At 39.6% G+C, this 18,855-nt stretch overlaps 1 protein-coding gene across 1 annotated transcript in view; it reads right to left on the bottom strand.

Annotated features, from left to right (window-relative positions):
• Nucleotides 1-18,415, bottom strand: part of LOC124165361 (CD109 antigen) — a 74,892-nt gene extending 56,477 nt beyond the window's left edge. Inside the window, exon 1 of the mRNA XM_046542740.1 lies at nucleotides 18,083-18,415. Within this exon, the coding sequence (XP_046398696.1) occupies nucleotides 18,083-18,411 (329 nt within the window). The 5' untranslated portion in view covers nucleotides 18,412-18,415. The remainder of the gene's footprint in view (nucleotides 1-18,082) is intronic.
• Nucleotides 18,416-18,855: the final 440 nt, after the last annotated feature.

Genomic DNA, 18,855 nt, shown 5'->3' with positions numbered 1-18,855 from the left:
TGGGGCAATAAAAAAGGGTATGGGAATATGGGGTCATTGGAAATGAGGTGAATCAGGGTGAAATTGAGGTCTGCAGTAACCTAATCCTACCAATCATAGAATTGTTAGACAGCACCAAAGCACTGTAGTTTCCCCATTCTGCCCTTACTGCACACGGGCATGTTGGATTGGGGGGGGGGGGGGAACTCAGAAGAAGGGCGGGAACAGCAGGGCTATGCTGTGCAGTGGAGAGGAGGACTAAATGTTCACCGGGATGAACGCTATTTTTGTGAGTGTGAGAGAGAGATATTTGAGATTTACGAGGTCCATTATAGATTTAATTACGGCCACTCTCACGTGATGGCACGTAACGACGCAGCGGGACTGAAACTTTCATCGAGCCTCTTTTGTTTCATTTTTTTTTAGAAAGCAGCAAGGACTGGAGACGAGCTTTATTAAGTATTTAACCGCCTCATGCACGTTTTAGTGCGTTGCGGAGGCATTTCCGTCGACGAAAGGCTAAAAACTTCTGTCGGGAACGTCACAGGAGGCACGAACCCAACCCACCGCCCGGGAACCACTCAAAATAATTAGGACGGCTTTAAAATCTTCGATGGATACGGATGCGACGTCAATCGTGCGATTCGGCGGTATGGGTACTATATCTGAAACTGATGACTGAAAAGTAGGGATCCGAGAGGGAAGCTATTGGTTCACGGGGTATCACACGCTGCGCCTACCATTCGCGGGGCACGAGTGATGCAATGGTTTCAGCAATGCTAGAATTTGCCGAGCACTTACGAGCATTGTAGGCCGTTTCATGGGAAGCTAAAGGCTTTTCCATTGGGGGTGAGTCTCGGGTTAATGGATCTATCTCTATTTCCCTCACTCCACTCGCGTACTAAGCCTTTTACGTCCATTGCGCGGATTACATACAGTGCATCAGCGTAATAGAAACGAAAGAAAATTCATCAAGAACATGAACGAAGCTCTTGAAAGCAAGCATAGTGCAAAACCCTCTTCATCATCGTATTACATTTGCTCTGCAAGAATAACTCGGCCAAACCGGAGATTTCCTTATTTGGATAAGAAATTCGAGTGGAAGAGATGCCAGTAACCACTGCAGCTTCATTCCGTACAAAAAAGGCAAAGGATAAACAACTGCTTAACGTAAGAAAGTAACGGAGTGAAATAAAGAATGCCTAGGGGTGAAATAAAAAGATTGGTAACGTAGCGAACTAATGATGAAGAGGTGAAAAACGAAGGTAGGTGTGCCAGTTTTCATGCTGAACTACCTCAAACGCAAGATTACCAATATGATAGACCTGGAGTCAAAAAAACACGGCGGAAGCCCATCATAATGTACGCAAACTGATACTAGGTGAAAAGTTACCGCCTCTTTACCCCTATCTACAAAGCCAGAGAGGGCGATAGAGTTTGGATGCACCACGAACGGTATTGGAGCAACAAAAAAACGGTATCGTGCAAGAGGGGAAAATTCATGGTTAGTGCCAGGCGGGTAACAGCACAGGATGGAAAAGAAGTAGAGGACGGACAATGTGGAGGAAGCCAGAACGAGGAGATAAGAAGTAGAAAGAATGGAAAGATACGGAAAAAACATGAGAAGAGGATATAGCGGGAATGAACGGAAGAAGTGCGGTGGACAGAAGGAGACACGAATACCCAAACACACAAAAGTACGCGTGAACACAAAGAGACACGGGGGTGCGGAGATCGGATAGCGGAGGGAAGTGCGACAAGGCATTCCACACTGGGTCTGCCGATGCGAGATAAAAAGGCCTCCCCATCGAAGAGAGCGGAAAAAAAATCCAGCGCAGTTTTCTCCCCAAAACTGATAAGTTTGCGCACGCGCTTCTGATGTTAATGCGATTTCCGCCACATTGATTCGAGGGAATTAATGGCGGATAAATAAATTAGTCCGAACTCTTCCCTTCCCTTTGCGCTCCGCACAGCACGGCGCACAACTTTTATCTCGCAAAACTTCTTTCCTTTATCTCCCTCGCGGAGCCGGGACGAAAAATAAAATTATTTAAAAATAGTTCCCTTTCGCGCCGCAAGCGGCGCTGCCTTGACGACGTCGCGGGGCGAGGAGGCGAAATGAGAGAAAAAATTGGGATCCTTAACAAAAGGACCCAGTGCCGCTGAAGGGTGAAAAGGAAAAAAAATTAAGGAATGAGGTCGCTAGCGTAGACTTTTTCCTCCTTTCACACTCCCCACAAGGATAGTAGATACCTCCCCACTCCCCGTCTCCATAGGAAATGAGAAACACATCCTGGCGTCAAACTCTGGAGGTAATCTATGTATATTTTTTTTTTAAACAGCATGATTAAATGTCAATGCAAAAATTATAAATCAAAATGTACGGAGAAGAGTTTTTATAGAATAACAACGCCAGAACAAAAGAGCGTGAATCATCACATAAGATGTTAAATGATAGCTGATAGGGCCAATATTTACACTACCTTCGGGGGAAAAATAAATCAAGAAGGTAAAATAATTGAAAAATAATATGAAAAATTAAGCGAGTGGAAAATGTTGTGAAAAATGCATCCTATCAGTTAATACGCGATATGAATATTTATATATTTTCAAATATCGAATTAAATACGGAAATAAGGCGAAAATAGATTTACCAGAGAAAAATACCGATTGACTGGTCCACAGAATTCCTTATTTTACGGAGTAATAAATAAAAATTAATTTTTGATTCCTTGTGCCCCTCAGGATATAGCGTATAAGCTTTCGTACTGGCTTGTGAGTGAGCCATAAATAGTAAATACAAGAGACAAATGAGATACACTGAAATTACCAATCGCTCATATTTACAAAATGAAGTTTGGAACATTGAGAGTGATAAGGCTGTTTCACACTCGTGGATCAGAAGAAGGTGATCTAATGGATAAAAAATGCCTATACGATGAACTAAGGTATTAGATATATAATCCACATAAAAGCCGGTGCTTTGAAACTTTTCTTCACACACAAGAGCTTCGTATCACATTTTGAATTTATCTTCTTACAGCTTCGTGTCTACTTCCCTTCAACACATGTATCGGTCTACAAGTCTACATCCTCTCTGTTTACCAAAAAATAAGAACACTAACCTCTATCACGAAATTCAATCCTCTGGCTCATCTTTATATCAACTAGCAACTTCCTCACTTCATCTTCCACCATGATCACATCTTCGTTTGCTAAGTCTCTGCCCATCTCATATACTAACTCTTTTCGCTATCGTATTTTACTTCCCTTTTAGCTTCCCTCTTTATATCAACTAGCAACTTCATCACTCCATCTTCCACCATGATTACATCTTCCTTTGCTTAGTCTCTGCCCATCTCATATACTAACTATTTTCGCTATCGTATTTTTACTTCCCTCGAGCCAACCTTCATTCTACTTCTCAGATGCCAAAATTCACAGAAAAACGAACTGTTGAAGTCAGACAGGTCCAAGGATAGAAAACGGGAGTATATACAGGCGATTATCATGAATAGGATGATACCTATCACACGTAGCTTATTGAGGGTGACCACCGAAATAATCCGTCACGCAAAGCCTCGTGCAGAGACGTATCCGACGGCAGTGGTGAGATTAGGGCCCTCCGACTCCTGAAGCTGGCATTTTCGATTATCAGCATTGCACATGGGTTGTTGAAAAGTTGATCACGCTGTAAGCGGTCGCTGGATTATTCATCGCTTTGTCTCGAGGCCGATTGTCCGGGGAAATGGAATGCGCAGGCACGCATCACGACAACACATTGGTGGCCGGGCAAATTTGAGGGAATAAAGGAGTGTGGAGAAAAAATGGAAAATAACGAAGGACGGGATTGGTGGGATTTCAGCCAATACAGGGAGAGGAGGGAGATTCCACGAACAGGCGACAAATGAAGCGAATCTGAGGGGAAAAAATTGAGGGACCAGAAAGGGAATTAGATACCTGGAATACGAGAGAATATGGTGGATGGATCACCTCACGATAAATATTTGGTACCATATTAACATTTAATTATTATTATTTTTTTTCCTTTTCTTGACCTTATTTAATATATAATATGGTATTTCCTGGAGTATAGGTCATTTATTACAAATTATTATAAATGACCTATACTCCAGGAAATACCATATTATATATTAACATTTAAAGCACAGCAGCGGTTTTCCAGTTTAGAATTTAAATATAGATATCCATTAAAAGGATTCAAATTGGTCAGTAGGGTTGAGTTTCTATCAGTGAGTTTTCCATAACCAGAGAAAATTTTTATTTTTCCACGAAATGACATTATAAAATGTCATAGACTATCAAACTTATTATGCATGCATACTCGGAAAATCCGAGTGGAAGTTGGACTCATTTACAATAACCGAGCACTGACTATGGTTTGAAAATAACTTCAATATTTGTTTCGGATAACTTTGTCATTCACTAGCCTTGGTAACGTCCTTACCTTTCAAAGGGATAAAATCGATCCTTGGAGTACTTATAAGTACTTATAAGAGGGATTTCAACGTTTTCCGCAAATGCCTAGCGGATTTAAGCATAGATTGTCCTCCAGGTTTTTTGTAAGCAACATTTCAGCAAGAGGGATAACGGTACCATTATAAACTTACATCGATTATAAAGCGGTCTAAATTACGCCAGTTGAAGTTTTTTAAAATTGATTGTGAATGGGACATTAATAATGTAATTAGTATTCAATTTCCATCCGCAATACCAACAAGTTTATCGGAAGCAGCGATGAAATTTTCCAAGCTAGGTACTTAAAATTTGCCTATAAACAAGGATTAAGATAACTTCATAATATTCAATCTCAAAGAAGCTAATCGCTAACTGCAATCTGCTTCCCATTTTTTAGCAATATAATACTAGACTATGCACACAATCTGCATTGGGTATCTATTCTTCAGCTAGAAGGAAATTGCATTTTCTCTACACCGTTAATAACTCCCAGTCCCATGAAAGTCTGCTATGACAATAACTATGCGTTTTAAGTGAAAATAAGATATTTACCAATAATTCAGATGTTTGAACAAAATTAATTTTTCATTTAATTAAAGATGAGAAAATTAGAGACCCTTTTGGAAAAGATTAATTACACTTACAAGAATCAATAAAGGGCTATAAGTTTTCCATAAAAAAGACTTGCAATTAGTAAAATATAACACATTAAACTCTAAAAAACTCACAAAAAATAATAATTTCGAGTGATAAAGAGGTTTTTAATTCATGCTGAGCTGAACTTAAATAATTTCCGTGTTATTGTACTTAATTCTTCCATTTCCAGAAGTTGGACAGAAAAATATAACTCCAACATCAACGAACCTTGCGAATCGTAAAGAACACTGATAAGCAACAAATAATAACTGCTATTGCCCTTAGCCAACGAATTTTTCTTTTTGAGATCCATTTGGGTCACAGCTTCCCTGAATATTAATAACATGTATGTAAAATCCATTACAGCCAAAATGTGACGAACTGGAAATGTGGAAAAACGTGAGGTATATATCCACATTCAAAAACATAGGCATGAATGTTATGAATTAATTGATTGAAGCTGTCGCGGCTCATGATGATTAAAAATAAGTCACATACGGGTGTATGCCGCGTGTCGTGATGGAGATAGCCCCGACGTTTCGCGACCGACTGCTGGTCACTTTTTCAAGGGAATAGTGTTAGGATTGGGTTTTTGCTGCCTTTTTATATTTCAGGTGGGAGGGGTGGGCGGAGGGTGAAATAAAGAAAAACAAGAACAACTACAATAGAGATACCGGATTAAGAATCAGCAATACTTGGAACCCAGTCATCCGCAACATTTCGTTATCTTCCCCCTCCAGTCCCCACACCCTCCGCCCACCCCTCCCACCTGAAATATAAAAAGGCAGCAAAAACCCAATCCTAACACTATTCCCTTGAAAAAGTGACCAGCAGTCGGTCGCGAAACGTCGGGGCTATCTCTATCACGACACGCGGCATACACACGTATGTGACTTATTTTTAGTTATGAATTAAATTTGAACATCAAAAATGTTGTATAAATAAATTACGTATAGGTACCAGCTAACAAGCAGTTAATTAAATTTGAGTAATAACCACAAACGACAACGATATTTACAGAAATGATGTGAATTATATTGGATGTTTCCAGCGAAAAATGTATAAATCTGCAGAAAAAATTTACCTAATACACGTGTTATCACTTCAACACATGCATGGAAAACTGAGAAAAAAATCGCAAATGGGGTCAGAAGGATAAATAGCCCATAGCTATACAGTGCAACGCGGTACCGCGGGCTATTAATGAAATAATTATGAAATATCGCTGCCGCATTAACTTGGCAAAAAAACTAGTTTTATTCACTTCGGATACATTTTCCAAATTCCACCATGAAATGCTCAATGAGGCTGCCACCAATAGACTTGAACTAAGCATTTTCACTGAAAGCTGATCAAAGAATCAAGCCCCTTATGCCCGATTCCAAAACATCCGATCATATGCTTTCACGGAATGGAAGAGTATGCGGATGCAGATGTCTGAGCCTAACGATTATTCAAACTTATAGGAAGTTTGTTGCACTTCATTCAGCCAAAACATCAATTTTAAAGAATAAAATTTCAGGAATAGATTGCATGCTCCAATGGAAAAGGATTAACGGTAAGAAAAATAAACAGCTTGCATATACAATATTATTTCAATGTAACAGATATTCATCGACTACGAAATAAATATCAACGGTATCATAAGGGAAATAATCGTTTATATTAAGAATAATAATAATTCTCCGATCGAAAGGAAAGACGTAGATAAAATAGTTAAAAATCATATTTCCTTGGAATGTGAGTGCGCTTATTATCAATTGAAGCGTACACACTACAACAAGTTAAGGCTAGATGAAAATTCAAATATCACCTACTTCAGGAAAGATTTAATTCTTTAGATCCGTACATGATCCCACTTAAATACATTGTCGAAAGCTGTGACTCCTACTCCACTTATGGAAAAACCAAACCTATGGCTCAATTTATAACACCCCTGCCGAACAAAAAAACACACCCTTACCTCTTCAAGCACTCTACATCTTCCAAAGCAGTCAAAAAATAAATAGCCAGCAAAATAAGTTTTGGATTTTTTTCCTCTCGAGCGCAAAATTAAATAAAAGACATAGACATTACAAGCTAACAATAATACAGTGGAACATGTAGTGAATCACCTTAATACGAGGACGCATCTCACCTTAACTCATCCATGACCCCAGCTTTTAATCAAATTCAATATTTGAAGAACCCGCCAACCACCCACATATGCGGGTAAAACCACCACCAAGTCAGTAATTGAAGTCTTGTTTATTGCACACACTATTAAACGATGAAATAAACGACTATTGGAGCTACCGATGAAACCTGTAGTACCCACTTCGTCTGCCCTCACTTAACAGCCTAAATACTGCGCCATTCTCAAAGCATTCCCAAGAAAGGGCCGCGGAGGTGTGGGTAAACCTCCACATAGAATCAGCCAAGGAAAAGTGAATCCCTCCCTCCACGACGTCTTGCTCTTAGCGCAACGCATTACCGACCTACTAGGGACTTTGCTCCTGAGTACGCTGCCTTGTAATGGTCTCCTCGAGTCCTAAGCAAACACGATTAAGCTCTACCGAGACAACTCCCCAGCACGACGACGTGCAGTAAAATAAAACCGCGTAAACCTTAAACTTCGAATATCAAAATGCCCGAATATAAATAAAATTGTTACAAACAATTACAAACAACCTTAAAATGCTACGAAGATAAAAGAGGAGCGGATTTAATGAAAGAAACAATAGCCCGAAAAGGTACATAAGAGAAGTCTTTCCAGGATCAACAACACGTTGAATCCACGAAAATGGACAAAATTTCAAGAGAAAATTCTAAATACTCATATTATTTCCTTTCGAGTCTCTTTCCTGAGCACCGCATCTTAACACGTTGCGTACGGATGGCGAGAACTCTCATCATTTTTTCCCGAGTGTTCCGAACGGGTGACAAAAATTCTCGTCGTTCAGGCGCGTGAACTTAAACAATTTTAAATCAAACTAAAGATATTTGGTAATACTTTTTCAGTTGTTGCTCGTTACTTATTATAAACAGACGTACCATAATGTTTGAATTGGTCAAGTTATATTTTAAATATTAGCTTTTTAACCATGTTTAAACCAAAGGCAGTTCGCCCAAATTGACACACATTTTCAATCCCAAGACCTCAAGCCAGGTACGTCGTTCCCCTGCATGAAAATATGTACCCCGGTACGCAATGTGTTAATATGTGAGCAACAATTTATACTATAACGCAGAAAGTAGGGTCCGATTGGGATTCAAGAATCTGAAAACATGCCATTTAAAAAAAAAAGGAATAAGCGTGCCTTAATAAAATGAATACACAGCCTTAGTGCTGATCAAACCATTTGATATTCCAATAAGGTAAGTATCACACCATACACGCCTACCATTTTTCATACTTCGAGGTCTCACCATACCCAAATCCAAATTTGCCGGAGCATACAATCGTTGTTTAAGGTTTCTCAAATGAAAAACGTCAAAGCACAGGGTGTCACTCGAACGACAAAGCGGTGGAAAGAAACTTGTAACTTTCTCCGAAGGGAGCTTCGGAGCCCTCCGAGCTCCCCCCCCCCCCCAGTAATTCAGTTTAATCTTTCTCTGAACCAAGAATGTCACGTATAACAACGAACTAGTTTTCCGGGAGTTGGGCACAACACTTCACGACCAAATCGAGGTAACGGTTTTATTTCCCTTTCCAGCGTAGCAAAATCCATTTGCACGCCTTCCTTGGGGAAAAAGAAAGGGAACAAAAACCTACGCATTGCCTTTTTCTTAAGAAGCAAGGCAATTCCCAAGGTTCGGAGGTGCGAGAGATAACATGGATCAGAATGAATGGAATTGTAGAATAATGTTTTCATTGTCACGAGCACATCATGTACAGCTCTCATTACTATAGTTACTACCATATAAACAACGCACCACATCAGGGGTAAAGCTTATCCAACAAAAACCTAATACAGTATGAAAAATATTATTAATGCATTATTCAGGACAATTATTGTCTCACTTACAAACTAAATTCTTACGCCGGCGATTGATGAATTTTTATCTCCAAATCACATTCATTGCATAAACATGCACTTTTTAATAAATATAATTTTTGATTAAAGAGTCATTTCATAACGGTGGAAACGAATTCATAAAAATAAGGACGAGGAAAAAAAGTTACCCGTCGAATGATTCGATACATAGTCAACAGATTATAAGAATCCACCCACCCTGCCGGAATATTGAGGAATAAAAAGAAAAGAGAGGGATGCGAAAAAGTTAGAAAGACGAGAAAATGAATGAAAAATTACCCAGACGTTCATGAAAATTATCAAATATGCGGGAACGAAAAGAGAGGGGGGAGGAAATGGTCCGGTAAAAAATAATGCAAAGGCCTGAGAGGCATCTGAGCCGAAAGGAGAGATAAAGAGACATTTCCATTTGAGGGAATCCACAGTCAAAGGAAGAAGGAGGGGGGGGGGGGTAAAGGGATAAGGACAATAGTTGGGACGAAACGAAAAGGGAAGGTAGGGTGATTGGCGGGAAGGGAAGCAGACAGTGAGGGCGTCGCCGTGATCCTGAATACTTGAAGTTGGGGGGGGGGGGGGGAGGGGCGAGAGGGTGGCGAAGAAGGGGGTTAGGGAGGGGTACAGCCGGAGGAGGGAAAGAGGAAGTGACGAAGTAATTGGAATCAGGAGCCGTGGAAGTGGGGGTGGCATTGGGCAATCCTTGATTCCGGAAGGACCCTTGTCAAGGGGGAGGGTGGAAGACTTCTTGCATCCTAACTTCCTCTTCGCACTTCTCCGACTTTTCGTGAAGGGCAGAATCAAGATGACACGAGATCTTACGATCTCGCTTCTCATTCTGGCAAGGAAACTGGTCCCAATCCCGGTAGGGGCGGAGGAGATCTTAGGAATTTTTAGTCAAGGGCCTATTTTTAAAGTACGGAATTTTAAGCTGCCCATAATTACGCAGATTCTTCGAGAAATGAAACAGTCACATCACCCAGAAAATCAATTCTACATACAAATATCATGATATAGCTGCAAAAAAATACGTATGAAGCTCTTATTTCAAACACCTAACTAACATTCAAGTCGGAACCCTAGATGAAATAAATCTTTACATGTGGTTCGCATTAAAGAAACTTCCCTTGTCTCAATCTTGGTGGTGTGACGTAGCACCAAAAGAAAAATTTGATTGAGACTATACCTCGCTCTGGTAAAAACTTAAATAAGAGTTAGTTAGGTTGCATATGCATGCAAAAACTATGTTGCTACATATCGAGCTGAGATTCAATAAGACGAAAGGATTGAAAAAAAATGATTATACGATGAAAAACTGGGCGGGAAGCGAGAAAACATGCATGGGGCATAATGAGGGATATATAGAGTTCACTCTTTTTTAACTTGCAATGATGGAAAACTACTGTCTCCCACTATCTCTCCGCAAGATTTGATTAAAGCTGACTTTCAATTTGGCATTATAGTTCACCTCATTGTCTTCATATGCCACGCACTTATGTAACTATTAATGACCGCAGAATAAGGAAAAAACGATTCAAATGAAGCAATGAACCTTAACACATGCAGCAATTAAAGGTAATGCGTCAACGAAAAACACCGATTTGCAGATAAAAATATATGAAAGAAGAAAAAAACACCTTTTTCCAAAAACAGCATAGAAAGCAGCAAAAAGTAAAATAAAGAGTATTCATCACTCGGAGAATAAAGCGTAAGTGCTATTTACTTTTTTTTTAATGAGTGAAAAAGAGCCTGATGGATGAGTAAGGATTGGCACGCAATTTTACATCTAAACCTAATCAGTAACCATGCATTATTCTCGGAAAGATGAAAAGCTTATTTTTAAAATCTAATATATTTTATAATTTTTAGCGGTGAATCATATAACCAATTAAACCGGAGCTGTTGAAGAAATTTCTACCAAAAAAATTATAACTAACTTCATTGAGAAAATTTAAAAATATCTTTCCATGTGGACATTTAGTTGATTAATTAGAGCAAAATGGAACAAAATTTCAATCGTCTGATTATAGTATAGCGTACTGTCATTAGAAGCAAGCAAGTGTACAAAATTTCAAGCCAATCCACATAACAGCGTGAAGAAGGTTAAAATCAGTTACAAGATTCCATCGACGAAACAAACGAATCTAGTCAAGGACAAGCGCATGAAAAATTCACCAGCGGGGGAGGCGAGATATGGCAACCAGCAATGAAGACACGCGTTGAGGGTGGCCTGCGTTCAAGGAACACGCATTCACTTCGCTGGATGGCGGTACCGCTTTCCATTCTGGGATATAAAAACTTTATTTTTATTGAGTTAAAACCATAAAGTATTTACTCAGACCACTGAAATGAAATTACAAATCCATCGAATTTGGTAACCTACGGATTTTACAAATTCCTATAACGCGAAAATGACTGTGATTAGCGTAGCACATGCATCCATTAACTAAGGAAAAACTTAATTACCCAACTATTTTCTCGTAAATCATTCCACTACATCAAGTCCGACTTACAATTAGAGGTACCCTTTATTTCATCTGGAGGATTTCCGGGAGTCAAATATGTATAAATTCCCGTAAAATACAGGCAATTAGCAAGCATAATTACTGAATTCAAGATAGCGAAGTCTATCAAGTTTTGCTTTCTTTTCTATATCCTGGATCATATAGAATTTGAATCGCCTAAAGCTACTAAAAGGGTTTTGAGAATATTAAAATAACTTCTCCGACTTGTTATTCGATTTTCTCGAAGGTACGCACTTAGCTAAGTAAGAAAGTAGTCGTTTTCTTAGACGAACGACCATGCAAATGCATCACTTACTGCACACTCACTAACTGAATTCATGACAGTTACCTAAAACTTAATTAACTTCAGCGAGGTAAATAATGATTTATACACTGAGCACTATGATTCAAATTTCAAGGAGCAGGTAAGTTATTATTGCGGAATTAATACAAAAAAAGGGTCTACGAGATATGCCGTAAGAAGTAGTGGCATTATATTTTATTGACACAACGTGAAAAAATATAGACACTTCTGGAAACGAAGCTCTTAAATGCATTACACTCACCAGTATCTATTAAGAAGTATGGCTCTCCATGAAAAACTGAAAGAATTCGCACGTCGAATATCGCAAAGACATGACATTTTCCAGGGCTCGCCATAAGATATCCGGGAGAACTTGATCGGCACCTACTTTCATGCACCTTAAGCAAAATATTTTTCCAACACTGCTTGTTTCAACGACGTCAAGAACCTTTCTGTCAAGAACCTTTCCGTCAAGAAATTTTCTGCTTCATATAAAAAATATTAATTTATATAAGGTGAGCATGTAAATACTCATATACTTAAATAAATGACCCGTATTATCTTACCGAGACATTTCACCGGTCCTTAACTAACTCCCTACCTTTCAACGTTGTATATAGTCGGAAAACAAGTGAACCATGGACTTGAGCGTAACCTCCGCTGATTGCAAGTGAAATGTTAAATGCACCAACTATGAAGAGCCAGCCACCTCATCTCACTATTTTAAATCAATAACTTTCACCACAAAAATAATGCGAAGCCATGAATGATCTCTTGCGACCAATGAAGCTCATCAATTATAAGTTGCGCAGATTAATATAAATATCTAATTGGTTATTTAATTTTCAAAAAGTGATGGAAGATGGGTATTCCACAAATAAAACCAAGTGATAAATCTCACCTGAGCGTAAATGAGCCATATATAATTTCTTCAAATTGAGTCAAGAGTTGATATGTCTCTCCTTTATTGCTGACATTTATATGATGACCGGTTACATCTTGAGGAACTTGTACTCGTCCATGAATGGAAAATCAGATTGAAGAGACTCTCTTTCGCCATTAATTACACACTTGCGTGAAGAGCTGAGAGGATATGATGATGGCAGTTTATATCCTAAATTTATGAGCGCTAACGCAGTCTTTATTAAAAAAATCGTGCCTTTGGATTTTTATTCTGATTATCTCCTTGTTAAAATAAAATGATGAAAGCCGAGGAACAGTAAATGAGGAATGATGATGGTCCAGGGATAACAGAAAAAATCGAAACGTTCTTGTTTATAGGCTGAGTATTGTATATTGGCATTTCACATCTAGAAACGAAGTACAAATTGCGGGCATCGCTCACGCATTACAAAATAAATGAGGCACTCATGCTCTTGTACTGAAGAAGGAATACCGTATACCAGAAAATTCGTTTTTATTGAGTGAGGAGTCCCCGCATAATAAACATTTACTCAAAAGATAAAACTGAAATGGGAAGGTAATTGCAACACCATATGCGAAAGAATAGAAAGGAAAAATCAAGACTGATGAGAACAATGCATGTCAGAATGTAGTCGGTCCATGAAAAGAAGAAAATCATGGAGAAGCACAAAGGCTAGGCCGCAAAAGAAGATGAGAATTATGAGGGCGGGATGGAGAGCTAAAAGTGATTGATTGCATCCGTTATCGCGCCGAAAGCGAAAGTGTATTTTCCTTCCACTTATATTCCCTTTGAAAGGAGCCCTTGAAATGGATGATCGAAATGATACATTGTTAAACGCAGTTATCCTTCAAGTCGGCTTTAATCAAAGTCCGACAGTTGCCAAGTCGGTCGCACATGCTTGCGCATCGAGAATCTCGGCGAAATAGTGAATATATAAACAAATGAAACCAAGACGAATGTAGCACGAAATTGACCAGTGAATTTTCCAAGAAATGTCACCACGTTTATCAATGGTAGTAATACCTTGGTAATACCTATTGATTTTTGATTATGGCATCAGCAAATATTCTTAATAAATTGTACATAGGCAAAATCATTTTAGGCCATAATGTTCATTACAAAAATATATGAGGTCTAACGTTCATCCACAGAGCTCCATTCAAACGGAATTTGGTGATGAAAATATATAGAAAAATCTACGCTTATGAAGTGTGGAACGTGGTCCGCATCTGGATACGCGAACTCGGATCAAATCATGACAGCAATGCGTTGATGATTATTTTAGTCTCTCAGTATACATATCTTTCTAGAATCAGCTAATTAGTTTAGTTATATTATTCGTGATATCGATGTATATATACTATCCACATAAATTGAGAGGCATTTTTACATTAAATTGATTAAATTACCTATGATTTACATTACGGAATACTTTCCAATGCATACCAAAATTGAATGACAGCGCATTATAAAAATAGTCTACGTTTACAACGTACATGGCTTCGTCAAAATGAAATCAGAGCAATTGGCGTAGGTAAAATTAAATTATCAAGCGTACGCTTCACAAGGCGTTCCTTTCATCAGGTTTTCTATGGTTGCAATTCCTCATCATGAATAAATTAAAAGACATTGCTGCGACTGACTCCGCACATTTCATTCACCATAATAAGTTAAACTTCCACGAGTAAATCACTGTACTTCTCAACTAAGGGCCTAATCCACAGCATTCGCTTGCCTTTCCTTCGTAAAAATGGCTCCTCAAAGAATTCTGAAAAGGTACCTAAGTGCCCTCTATCAATTGAAGCGAAATACGACGTCTCAGGCAGGAGAAGTAAATAGAAGGCTCTTTTCGCTTAACATTTTCAAGTTACTCAAGTTGCTAAGATCGATTTCGAGGCGATTCGTGAATCCGAAATATACTCATCCATCGCACTCGAAAGGCATAGCACGAATCTACATCGCACTATTTGTCAAACGCAATCCGGGTAACGGAGGCCATTCCTAGGTCGGGCAGCTATTCACCAGAGACAGGCAAGGGTACAGCCGCGGAAGGTAAAATAACCTCCGTCACGACCGAATGCGAAACTTCCCGTCTCACAGGAACTGGAGTTGCGTGACGAGCGTGGGATTTTTCAACCGCAAAAGAAAACAGTGGAGCTACAAATAAAAAAGTCTGACGTAAGCGTTGGCGGAGGGAAACGGAATTCGTAAGAAGGTAAAGAATAAAAAGAGGAGTCCCTAAAGGATATTTCTCCACCGCCGAAAAATGGGCTTGAATGACTGAGAAGACCTGTGGAACTCCAGAGAGGAGAAACTGGCGGGGATAGAGATCACAAAGGGAAGCGAAATGTCTGGAGGGTGACGGGAAGAGCCGAGGGAGTGGAGAAGCGGTTCGCGAAACGTGTTCGGGATACAGATAAGAAGCGCGAATGGGCAACAAATGAGCGACGACATCCGTCGGATGCGCAATTGGAAGCTGCGAGCGACGCGTCGACCTCTGGTAAGTGTGGGCCAGAAGAACTTCCCGCCAATGACTTATTCGCCCCAAAAAGTATGCATAAACATGCATAACGATAGAAAATAAATTTACTTCTAATCTTTATTCCAAAGAGACCCACAAAATTTTCCGAACTTCGCATTGTTTCTGACGTAAAGGCAGGCTCTCCTAAACTTAAAAGACTAACTCATATCCCAAGTAACAAGAGCAAGTCATAAAAAAATATATCGTCAGACACGTTAAAAATGGCATGCAATTCCGTAATTTGGCACGGATTGTTTAACATAACCAATGACCACCAAACATTTCCTCCCATTTTGAAACACAGAGAGGTTAATCAATGAATAACACCTGAAACCTTCTCTTTATTTGAGTGCATGCTTCCGACAGGACATTACAGAGCTTTACAAGAGGATAAAGACGTTGTGCGGAACACAACAATAAGAACGGGGATGTCTCAGGGCCTGATGAAAGAGCTTCTCCCTTGCAGTGAAACCATATTTTACCCACCAAAAATACCATAAAAACCACTTGTATTTAATATGCGAATAAATTTCATAATATTTTAAGATTTCTCTTGGAATTTCAACTGATTTTCCACTCCCTTAAGTCTCTTTTTGATTCCCAGATTCACCATGTGGGGGCCAAAGGGCGGAAACAGCAGCCATCTCCGAACACAGACGACCCAAATAGCACCTCGTCCGGCCTTAAGCTCATACCAATTGCCCAACAAACCAATTGCTCACACGCCTATAACACTTCAAAGCATTTTACCCGAGGGCAACCTCAAAACTGGACGTCACAATCGCCACAATGCGGACTTAATAACGAACCACGCGATTCAATCGCGTGGGCGAGCCATGATGAGATAAACGACAACCCCAAAGTTGCGCATGCGCGATGAAAGTTCGTGACAGATGGAGGAAATACGGCAAAACTCCGGCACAGACTGGTTTTAGCATCTCCATTCGCAACTGTCAAACGCTGCAGTGCTATTTGCGGTGACGCTCGGAACTGAAAGCATCTCGCGCGAAAAAAACGCTCATGCACTCCGACAAGTAATTTACCACTCGATAATGCTCGGGGGATTATAATTATCTCGTCCCGGACATGTGATTTCGTGTGATAAAAACGACGCCGTAAGCCACTTAGGTACTCCTGCACCGGGCATCGGACGCTCTCAGGGTTTCGGCGCTAGCTTCACGAAAAACAGGAGCTTATTCGCGGAAAAACTTCCACCCATTTCGGTCAAATCGGCATGAGTTTATTACGATTTATCTCCTATCCGTTGCCATGCCCGTACTAGGATTTTCCATTAGCGTGCCATAAAAATATTTGGAAGGGAGCATAAATCCAGCAAGCTCTTATTTTCGCATTAAAAATTGGATGAAAATAGGTCAGAATTGTTCACTCTAAGCTCTTAACCTAATCGGAGTCTTTACATTGAGCCTAATTATAGGAAAAGTACTTGGATAAGATTCATTTTAAGTACGCGAAAGTGACTTTTAGCTCTGAAGCTTGTCCTAAAGAAGTGGACTTTTATAATTTACTCAACAAGGAACCAGCGCCAGAGTTTCGGCTAGTCAATCCGTTAGGCGACACAAATAATATGCCCCCAGCAAAATTTGGGAATTATTTTACGGCAAAATTTAAAAAACGCCATTTTCCCAGGTGTCAATATTTTTCTAATGCAAAGTTTGGATACCTTATCAGAAACTGGGGCCAAATAGTTGATCGCCATTTTCTCTTTTGCCCACTAATACTAAAAACGAGACCATATTTAACTTTTTTCGGCACTTCCTCAATCTCCCCGCGTATATGCAGAATAAAAATTAATATTTCCAGAAACATTCGTAATGAATAAATTACAATTAAAATTAGTGAAATGACTCTCGACCACATATGTGCATACATTGGCATAATGCACGACTTTTCGCGGGTTCATTTACATTTGTGGAACAGAGGACATAAAACAACTAGACATAATAAAATCCCACCCCTAGCTGCACACCCACCTTGAAATTAACAAGCTCCAATATTTTTTCTCCACAGATTCAACGTCACAAAATCATGGTAGCTACTCCGTCGCTACACAGGATACTAATTATATTACGGGGTAATAATTGAGCGTAGCAGAGAGAATTTCTTTCCATCGCCATTGGTACTTCTTCATATTCATTAGTTTGTGATAGTGAAGTTGCAGAGGCAATGAGTTAAAAATGAGGCTACAAGAAGGTGCAGATAGAATATCGCAATAAAATAGGAATTTTCATAGCCTACAGAGACATTCATTTATAGGAATTGCTTTGGAGTTTTTCGACAATTATATCCTTAGGCTAAAGGGACAGAAGAAACACGGGGAAGTAAGGTAAGTGACATGGGATAACTATAAGCACAAAAAATATTAAAGTACTAGAAATCATAATTGTCTACCTCCAATACTTATATACTGTTTTTCTTATATATTATTAACACCGCTACAGGAGGAGCTTGAAATCTATTTTTTCTCACTATCATTATAATTATTATTTTATTATAATATTTGTATTAGAACGTTGAAAAGATTGGAGCTAAAAATTAAAGTCTAAAAACAAAATTTTCCTCCATTACCTATTCATTACGCATTTTTAACGAAATTCCACAACATATCGCCTCATCACGTTGATTTCAGCAAACTCTGTTTCTCCCTGCTTAATTTAATTCTCTCGATCCGCTCGTCTCCGAGAGACAACTCAGTTCAGTACTTACGCCTCATTGATGATGACGTTGTTGTTGGTGTCCCAGGGCTGGTTCCTGCCCGATGTGGAGTCCGTCCGCCAGTCGGGAATGGGGTTGGCCGGGATGATGTCCCGATCCCTATCCACAGGGTCCTGCCTCCTGCCGCCACCGACCACGGCACCCGCCCCGTAACCTCCCTGTCCCCGATCCCACGACGGCCTCCACGTCGGCGAAGACTCGGTGGGCCTGTACTGTGAGGGTGGAGTGGTGGGTCTGTATTGAGGGGACGCCTGTGACACCAGCAGGCAAAGTATAACGGCTGACGCCAGCCAACAGGCTGACCACGGAAGACTGTTCATGTTGGGGCCTGCAACAAAAGAAAAGAGTGATAGGTTAGTAAACATAATAATATATATTGCTCCAAAAACAATGTTTCGACATAAAAATATACATACATCAGCATTGATGGATTAAAGGACACCCTGATAAGTTTCGGTATGGGGACACCGTCTTCAGCACGGAGTGTTTTTGTACTAATGTTTAACCAAGCACATGATTATAAAATGATACAGGTATATTGAGTGCTACATCCATTCACATAAATTAGGGTCATTAGATGCAACTGGAAAAATCGCATACAATGAGATATCAGAGGAGACAGTAACCTTACAACGGCAACAGAAAAATCGACTGTAATGTTCTATCAGCCTATCATGACTCTATACTTGCCCACCTGAGATTATACATACATTTCCAGACCTAAGATGGCTAAAGATATTAGAAAACTATGTATTATGAGCGTG

The sequence above is a fragment of the Ischnura elegans genome, chromosome 1 (genome assembly GCF_921293095.1).
Source record: "Ischnura elegans chromosome 1, ioIscEleg1.1, whole genome shotgun sequence".
Classification (NCBI taxonomy): Eukaryota; Metazoa; Arthropoda; class Insecta; order Odonata; family Coenagrionidae; genus Ischnura; species Ischnura elegans.
This window is presented reverse-complemented; position numbering and strand designations above follow the sequence as displayed.